This window comes from Prionailurus viverrinus, unplaced genomic scaffold, assembly GCF_022837055.1.
Source record: "Prionailurus viverrinus isolate Anna unplaced genomic scaffold, UM_Priviv_1.0 scaffold_91, whole genome shotgun sequence".
Classification (NCBI taxonomy): domain Eukaryota; kingdom Metazoa; phylum Chordata; class Mammalia; order Carnivora; family Felidae; genus Prionailurus; species Prionailurus viverrinus.
Window position 1 is genome coordinate 33,572 of NW_025927653.1, and position 8,068 is coordinate 41,639.

The 8,068-nt window shown below is 63.1% G+C and overlaps 2 protein-coding genes across 9 annotated transcripts; both read left to right on the forward strand.

Moving 5' to 3' along the window:
- Nucleotides 1-82: 82 nt before the first annotated feature.
- On the forward strand, nucleotides 83-3,851 carry MRPL55 (mitochondrial ribosomal protein L55). 8 transcript variants are annotated; one of them, XM_047848610.1, is made up of 4 exons: nucleotides 83-225; nucleotides 1,199-1,287; nucleotides 2,655-3,292; nucleotides 3,643-3,851. In XM_047848610.1, the coding sequence occupies exons 3-4, from the start codon at nucleotides 3,071-3,073 to the stop codon at nucleotides 3,793-3,795; spliced, it is 375 nt and encodes a 124-aa protein (XP_047704566.1). In that variant the 5' UTR covers nucleotides 83-225; nucleotides 1,199-1,287; nucleotides 2,655-3,070; the 3' UTR covers nucleotides 3,796-3,851. The 8 variants fall into 8 exon arrangements, with proteins under 8 accessions (XP_047704566.1, XP_047704567.1, XP_047704563.1 ...); XM_047848611.1 differs by having other exon boundaries at nucleotides 86-225; nucleotides 1,196-1,287; XM_047848607.1 differs by having other exon boundaries at nucleotides 86-225; nucleotides 1,196-1,287; nucleotides 3,091-3,292; nucleotides 3,643-3,849.
- Nucleotides 3,852-5,664: 1,813 nt separating this feature from the next.
- CUNH1orf35 (chromosome unknown C1orf35 homolog) lies at nucleotides 5,665-7,960 on the forward strand. Its single transcript, XM_047848601.1, has 8 exons — nucleotides 5,665-5,966; nucleotides 6,118-6,268; nucleotides 6,387-6,432; nucleotides 6,519-6,601; nucleotides 6,711-6,783; nucleotides 6,952-7,040; nucleotides 7,441-7,569; nucleotides 7,665-7,960. Exons 1-8 carry the CDS (start codon nucleotides 5,873-5,875, stop codon nucleotides 7,747-7,749), a joined length of 750 nt encoding a protein of 249 aa, XP_047704557.1. The 5' UTR covers nucleotides 5,665-5,872; the 3' UTR covers nucleotides 7,750-7,960.
- Nucleotides 7,961-8,068: the final 108 nt, after the last annotated feature.

The window sequence follows — 8,068 nt, forward strand, 5'->3', positions numbered from 1 at the left end:
GCCCGCGGAAGTCAACGTCACTAAGCATCGCCGGGCCCTGTCAGTACGTAATAGTACGGCGCCGGCCTCGCCCCGCCCCTCGTACGTGTCGTCAGCGCCGCGAGACGCGACGCCTGCGCAGGACGGCGCGTTGGGTTAGCCCAGAGTGTTTGCGCTGTATTTGCGGTCGCTTTCGTTCCCCAGTGGCCGGCGGAAGCCCGGACGCTGGGAGTCGAGGTTGCTCCGGTGAGCAGGGCAGGGCGGTGCCGGAAAGGCGCGGGCGTCGCGGGGTGGGAAGGACTTTCCCCGAGGGAGGGTCCGAGCCCCGCCGCCGGTCCTCGAGGGCGACAGAGCATGGGGCGGCATCCGCTTGGATAGTTCGTTTTCCCGCGAAGTGGCTTCCTGAGGCGGTGGGAGGCCTGCAGATACCCTTGCCCATCAGGTAGGGGACCCCACAGCAGAGCTGCGCATCTCGGCCGGGAGGTCTCTCTGCCAGGGATCTGAGTGTCCGACATCCCAGGCAGGGGTTGGGCTGTCAAATTCCTGGCTTGTCGTGCACGGATCTCTGCACCGACGGTTTCCTGGGGGTCAGGGCTCAGGGACAGTAGTTCCAGGTCTCGGCTCTCCTTTTATAATCCCGACATCGCGGGGTGTCGTGAGAAGTAGGTGACCTTGGGAACCAGGGAAACCCCCAAGGTGCATCCTCAGAATGGCTTCCCTGCGTCTGTAACCCACTACGGAGAGTCTGGGCCCTGCCGTAGACTTACGGACTCAGGCTTGGGAGGTAGGACCTGGGCATCCGGAGTTCAGGAACCCCACCCCCCACCCCCACCCCCACCCCCACGGATGATGCTAATGGTAAGTCAGGGCTGAGAGCCTGACGGTTTACTGGGAGGGACTGGCAGAAACCCGGTGATAACTTCCCTGTTGTAGACGTCCTTAGGTCTGTGGTTTCTTCCTGGCTGGGATTTGATGGTTAGGTGGGAAACCTTGTCTTTTAAAAAACTCTCAAGGGGCGCCTGGGTGGCTCAGTCAGTTGACCATCTGAGTCTTGATTTCAGCTCAAGTCATGATCCTAGGGTTGTGGGTTTGAGCTCTGTGTCTATTCTCTCTCTGTTTAAGGTTCTCTTTCTCTGCTCCTTTCTCCTATCTCTCTCTGAAATAAAAACCTAACACATAAATAACTAGTCAATCAGTGTTTTTTCTTCTTGTCCAGCAGGTTGCACACCAGGCCAGTGTCTGATCCTGAGCCTCCATGTACCACAGGGGCCCCCTGGGAAGAATGGCCACCATGGGCAGTCTGCTTGGGTAAGCAGGGACTTCCAGGCCCCTAGGGACTGCTGTCATGGGGCCGCCTAGCCAGCGTGTTTATCTGAAGAGTAGGTACAAGTACATACAGATGATATGGTAGGTGTCAAGGGCAGAACAGAAGCGACTTGTGAGCACTTAGCAGCAAACACATGGTGGTGGTGGTGACTTTCCTATTCAGATCGCACAGCCCAGCCTGACTCTGGGTCCTTCCCACTGCTCCCACTGGAACTGTGTCCTCATCTGCCCTTCCCCTGATGTCGTGTCCTCCCCCGATGAGAAGTATGGTGTGATCACAGTGTTGCCACAGAGCTAAAGGAGAGCAGGGTCCTAGTCGATTCTGTGGCATCTAGGGAGAGGGATGGGGCACCGGAAGCTGCGGGTAGTGTGAAGCTAGGTAAGGGACTCCAGTGCAGAGTTCCCAAGAAAGTTCATGTTAGAAACGCTGTTACCGTGAGGGAACACCCAACATCCCTTCCAGCCCTTCTGGAAGCCTCCCCAGTCTACCAACCCAGGGTCCTCCGAGGTGACTGTGTCCTGTCCACCATCTGCATGACTGATGGCAGGGACTGGCTTTCTGTTGCCATACTGAGTGCCCAGTGACTTAACGGCAGATGCAGTGTGGTTCTTGCCCTGAGAACAGCAGTCTTGGGGAGGAGATGTACCCTCGGCCTGAGGGCTTGCTGGGAAAGCTGGGTGTGGTAGGAGCTCCACACAAGGCAGGTGGCACTGTGCCAGGCTGTGAGGTTGCAGGACACGCGGTCAGCCTGCCTTGTGGAAGGGGCAGGCCTGAGAGCTGAAAGACACCCCCACCTGCAGAGTACGGGGTCTCCGTGAGAGCCGATGTGGGGACCAGGTGGGAGGTGTAGGCTGGATGGGGCTGCTCATGCAGCGAGAGCCTTGGCAAAGTCAGGTGGGGAGCTACTGGGATGCCTGCCTGCCATGGGCGTGTGAAAGAACACTGGGCAGACAGGGCCACCTCTGGCATGCAAGACATTTCAGGGAGTTCTGGAACTCTGCTGTCGGTCAGGTGCCCTCATCCTCAGACCCGGGCTAGAGCCGAGTTTGCAGGAAGGGTAGACTGGAGTAGACCTTGGGGGTCGTGCGGCCCAGCAGAGTAGGGTGACTGGGGCTTCCCTTGTCCTGTCACTGGAGAGCACACGCCCTGCTGTACGGAGGGAGGCCGAGTATCTGCCGCACTCAGAAGCCAGGCGGGCTCTGGGTATCTCGGTCCACTTGTGCTGCCCCAGCAGCAGGCCACGGGGTCTGGGAGTGGGGAAGCTGGAAGTCTGAGCTCAGGGTTCTGTGGAGGCCTGTCTTCCTGGTTCCAAGTCCTCACAGCAGTGTTCTGGTCTCTTGCCTTATAGGGGCACCGGTCCCACTGTGAGGGCCCTTGTGACCTCCTCTCACCCTAACCACCTCTGAGAGGCCCCACTTCCAACAGCACATCATGGGAGTCGGGGCTTCAGTGTCAGAATCCGGGGGAGACACGAAGGTCCGGGCCACAGCACTAGGTCTCTGTTCCCCTGGAAGTCTGGTTCCTGCCCGATGCTGGCGTCCAGTGCCTGAACTGTACAGCCAGTCCTCACCAGGGATGGTGCCTGAAGCCCACTGGGGTCTGCGCTGCTGACCTCTGCCTTCACACCTCTGAAAGCCTCGTGATCTTGCCCAGCTGCTATGACCATGCCCTGTTCTGGTGCAGGTCACTGTGTGCACCCTCGGGAGCTGGACAGCTGGGCCCTGTGGGTACTCCAGTCCCCGCACCAGCCACTGACCCGCGCACATGCGCGTCTGTGTCTATAGCCTACTGCGGCAGCACGTGCTGATGGGGGCTGCCCCTGCGTGTCGCCACCTGCACCTGTCCTCCCAGATCGCTGACAGCAACAGGGCCTCACTCACGCGCGTGCGCCGGCAAGCCTATGCGCGCCTCTACCCTGTGCTCCTGATCAAGCAGGATGGCTCCACCATCCACATCCGCTATCGGGAGCCACGGCGAATGCTTGAGGTGGGTCTCCCTCCCCTGTACTCCCTGGGGTGTGGGTCCTGGCAGGCTTGGCCATAGCAGCTGCTCCTGCAGGAGCTGTGGCCTCAGCACCCATGGCAGCCTAATGGGTGAGGGGAAACGGGGGCCATGAGGAGAGGGAGGAGGGAGAGTGGACTTAGCTCCACGCATCAGGACCAGAGAGCAGCCCTGAGCTGCGTGTCTGACCAGCATCAGTCTTGGGAAAACAACTGAGAGCTTTGAAGGCAGACAAACCTAGTGAAATGTGAAAACCTGAACCACACAGTGGAGGACAAGGTGAAGCAGAGACAGGGACAAGGCTCTGGGCCCTCTGACCGAGCCCCTCCCCACAGATGCCCGTGGATCTGGACGCCCTGTCCCCAGAGGAGAGGAGGGCCCGGTTCCGGAAACGCATGGCCCAGCTCACAGAGCAAAAGCAGCAGGAGCCAGAGCTGGGCGATGACTTTGATGTGGAGCGGTACAAGCAGTTTTGGACCAAAAAGTGACTGTGCCTGGAAGCTGAACGGGTTGGGGACACCGTGGGTGGGGAGGGTGAGCCTTTAAACACAGTGTGTTCACAAAGCCGCCTCTGCCTTGCCTATCCTTCTGGTGTGTGCGTGTCTGGCTTGGGTGTCTCTGTGGCCACAGGGTCGGGTGAGAACTGCAGAGCCAGCCCTCGGGGCCTGGAGCCCCCTCCCCCCTGCACTGCCTTCCAGCAGGGCACCACAGGCTCTCCTGGTGGGAGTGTGGCAGCCACAGGGGTGGAAGTGGGTGGAAGGAGCAGGATGTCTGGGATCCCTGCTGGTGGCTGGCCCACCCTGCCCAGCACTGAGGCGCTCTCTGCCATACCCAATGCCAACAGGAGGTGCCATCGGCCCTGTTGTGGACTCACTCTGCTTGCAGCCCCGCCCGGTGCAGCTACAACAGACCAGCCTTCTGTGGTTGACTGCTACTTTTTCCTCTTGTGGTGGGTGTCACCTTGGTCAGGCTTTTGCAAGACTGGAGGCTCAAGTCCTAACCTTTCCAAGTGCAGCTGGCCCAGCCCCAGCCTCGGGCTGCCCTTGGGTGTTGACTGTGGGGCGCTGCCTGACAGATGGCGGGGAAGGTGTTCCCGGCATGACTGGAGAGGGGCGCTGGCGTCTGATTGTGGCTCCCAGAGAGGGATGTAGGGCTAAGCACCCACCTTTGGACTCCTGAGTCCCCACTGGTCCACTGAGCACATTGGCCCTGAACAGGTTTACAGGGACATGCACCGCCCCTGCACCTGTGCCTGCCCTCCAGCCCCCTGCTTGTGAGATGCCCAGTGGCGTTGTCTGATCCCAAGGTAGCCAGGACGTTTCTGAAGATGGCAAGGCACTTTACCTGAAGTGGGGTCACAATGATGGATGCAGGAGATTTGTAGCCAAAAAGCAAGGGTGGGTGTTGGTGATGAGAAATTACTAAGAGGAATCACCCTGGTAGGGAGCGTTCTGGCAGATGCTACCTAATGGGATCATTGCTGAAGGCAGGCTTGGCAGCAGCCCCACATCTGCATGGGATCCTGCTGAGATACTGAGGGGGGAGGGGGGGAGGGGCGGGGAGGAGGCGGGCCTGGGCAAGCTGACCAGGGGTCAGGGGATCCTGCTGGTACTGAGGGCAGGGGTCTGGGCAAGCCGGACCGGAGGCCTAAGGCCTGGCTGGAGAGCTCTGGAGACCTGAGCAGTCTGGTCAAGCAGAGAACTCCATCTGCGCTACAACCTTCGAGGACCCAGGGACTTCCTATACACGGACCCCCAACTCCCGACCTCCGCAAGTACCACCCCCCCCTTCCAGGCCCATTTGGGGACTTCAAACTTTGTGCTGACGGCTTCCAGTGTCCAGACCCTGGTGGCTGACCCTGCCTGGCCAACCACAGGCGGCCCCCGTGGCCCACGCCCTCCCCAGAGGAGCCTGCGGTCTCAGACCGGCGCTCTGCGCTCCCGCGCTGGAGCCCCCACGGGGCAACCCCCGGCCCAGGGGAGGCGTCGGCTCTCCGGGCCACACGTGGGGAAGCCCAGACTCCAAGACGACTTAGCGGCAGTGCACGACGCCGCAGGGGTGTCTAGGGAGCTTCCTCCGGATCCGAGCCGCTTCGAGCCGCCCCCTTCCGGGACTGCTGATCCAGGCGGCGAGCCTAGACCGCCAGGAGCCTAGGTGCGCGCTTGGAGACCCCCCCCCACCCCGATCTCCGGGGGCGCCGGTCGGGGGTTCCCAGGGGCCGCCCCTCTCCCAGCGCAGCCCTGGACCCCGGCGTCAGCCGCCCAATGTGGCTCCTAACAACAGCTGTGCCAGCGGTACGCTCAGGACCAGGCCCAGCGCCGTGGACCGCTCCTTCCCCAGGGCGGGGCGCAGGCGCGCTGAACGAACGCCAGGGGAAGTGGAGCAGTGAGCCGTGCGCAAGCGCGCCAAACATTGGCGCGGGAGAGGAAGCAGTGCGCATGCGCGCGTGGCGCTGCGGAGCCAGCGCGGGTGTGACGTTCAGGCACGCGACACGGGAGCGGGCGCCGGCGGCGGCGGCGGCGCCGCCCGGGGCGGCGAGGCTGGGGCTTCGGACGGCCGGAAACCATGTTCGGCTCCAGCCGGGGCGGTGTGCGCGGCGGGCAGGACCAGTTCAGCTGGGAGGACGTGAAGACCGACAAGCAGAGAGAGAACTACCTGGGTCAGCGCGGTGCCAGGCCCGGGTCTCGGGGGTGCGGGTGCGGGGTACGAGGGGTCGCGAGGAGCGCGGAAGCTGCACGGGCCGCGGGTGCGGGGAGCGACGGTGCCGCGCAGACCCCGCGGGCCGAGCCCTCGGCGCTGCATTTCCACAGGCAACTCGCTGATGGCCCCTGTGGGCCGCTGGCAGAAGGGCCGCGACCTCACCTGGTACGCCAAGGGTCGGGCGGACGGCGCGGGACTGAGCCGGGAGGAGGAGCTGGCGGCCGTGAGGCAGGCAGAGCAGGAGGCGCTCATGGCGGCGCTGTGAGTGAACCCCGCGGGGTTGGGGGAGCTCCGGGTGGGGGGGCGCGGCGGGGACGGAGGAGCAGGGGTCCAGGCGAGGCTGGCCGCTCCCTGAAGCTCGCGCGCGCCGCCCCCGCAGAGGTTACAAGAACGTGCGGAAGCAGCCCACCGGCCTGAGCAAGGAGGTGAGGGGATCCTCCTGGGGGGCGGGGGCGAGGCGGGGCAGGGCCGCGAGCTTCCTGCCGCAAGCACCGTCTGGCCCTCCGCGCAGGACTTTGTCGAGGTGTGTAAGCGGGAAGGAGGGGACCACGAGGAGAAGGGAGTGGACCGGCTGCTGGGCCTGGGGAGCTCCAGGTGTGTTGCGAGGGGGGTGGACTGCCCAAGTTGCCCAAATGGAAGTGCGACCTGATTAGGGAGGCCGAGGCGTTCTCACCAGGGGGGCTTATCACCCGCGTTCCCGCAGTGGCTCCGCAGGCCGAGTGGCGTTGTCCCGAGAAGACAAGGAGGCCGCCAAGCTGGGGCTCTCCGTGTTCACGGTAAGTGCCCATAACACCCGGGGATCCCGCGGTTCAGGGTCAGGGGCTGGCCGTCTCTGCTCGTGGGGCACTCCCGTTCCCCGGTCCGGGAAACCGGAGCTGGTCCTCCCCGTTGGCATCCCGGGGCGCCTCCCACGCACCCCCCCCCAAAGTGGCCTCCCATCGCAGCACCATCGCGTGGACAGTGGCCGGCTGGCGTCCTCTCCGGCCTCCTCCAGGAAGAAGCCTAGGTCTGAGGACGAGAAGGCGGAGCCGGGGTAAGGGCCGCCCCCCAGCTCCCAGGGAGAGGGTGGGGCTGCACATAACTCCTAGTTCTCTTAGTGGCGCGGCTGCAGGCTGCCTTTGGGTTAGTGCCCTTCCCAGCTCCTGTCCCTTCTTCCCTCAGGGGCCTGGGTCCCCATTGCCTGCTGGGGTCTCTAGAGGGAGGCGCTCAGGTGGAAGGGCGAGCCCCTGCGCTCTGCTGGTGCCCTGTATAGGGGGTGTGGGGGTTGTCACCTATCGGGGCATACGTGGTGGGGTGGGGGCCAAGTGGCATTTGCCGCAAGGGACTGTCCCTCGAGCTGCCTGTACCTGCCGCTACTTAGCGGTAGGAGGGTGGTCGGTACCCGGTGCGACCCTCTCACCGCCCAGCACTGTGTGCCCTGCCACTTCCTGCAGCCCCCAGGGCCACAGGAAAAGCAGAAAAGAGAAAAAAAAGAAGAAAAAGAAGAAGCACAAGAAAGAGAAGAAGAAAGAGAAGGCACACAGGAGCAGGGGGACTTCCCCACTGCCCCCAGCTCCTGCTGGGTAGGTGTGCCTCTGCTTTGGGGCAGCCTGGCAGGTGGGGTAGGCAAGGCAGCCTCACACCCACCCACCGGGTTTCGGTTTCGCGGTCTCCCCAGGCCCGGGCGTCGCAGGCGCGACTCGGACTCCAGCTCCTCCTCACCCAGCTGTAAGAGGCGGCGGCGTGGCCACCACAGTGACTGAAGCCAGACCTGCTGACAGTTTCCAGCCTCCAGCAGACCCCCTCCCCGCCCCCCCTGCAGGGGCCCTGGCCCCAGAGACAGCCCCTGGCCGGAGGGGAGGGGGCATAGCCTGGGGAGCCCCCTTGCGGCTTTGGGGTGGCCAAGTACAGCTACTTCTATTTTTCTTTAATTCACTCTTTGTACTTAAATAAAGTTATTTTGAGGGGAAAGTATTTCACACTCAAGGGTAGGTTGTCACGTGTTCCAGTAGAAAGGGGCAGGGGAGAACAAGACGACGGTGTCGGGTTCCAGTAAGACCAGCCAGAGACCCTGGTGGGCCT

Bases quoted from the DNA above. Each gene is read 5' to 3' on its own strand.
- CUNH1orf35 (XM_047848601.1), top strand. From the start codon at position 5,873: ATGTTCGGCTCCAGCCGGGGCGGTGTGCGCGGCGGGCAGGACCAGTTC. The intron at 5,967-6,117 runs GTCAGCGCGGTG...GCATTTCCACAG, and splicing joins GCAGAGAGAGAACTACCTGG to GCAACTCGCTGATGGCCCCT. The intron at 7,041-7,440 runs GTAAGGGCCGCC...CACTTCCTGCAG, and splicing joins GACGAGAAGGCGGAGCCGGG to CCCCCAGGGCCACAGGAAAA.
- MRPL55 (XM_047848607.1), top strand. From the start codon at position 1,235: ATGTACCACAGGGGCCCCCTGGGAAGAATGGCCACCATGGGCAGTCTG. The intron at 1,288-3,090 runs GTAAGCAGGGAC...CTGTGTCTATAG, and splicing joins ACCATGGGCAGTCTGCTTGG to CCTACTGCGGCAGCACGTGC. The intron at 3,293-3,642 runs GTGGGTCTCCCT...CCCTCCCCACAG, and splicing joins AGCCACGGCGAATGCTTGAG to ATGCCCGTGGATCTGGACGC.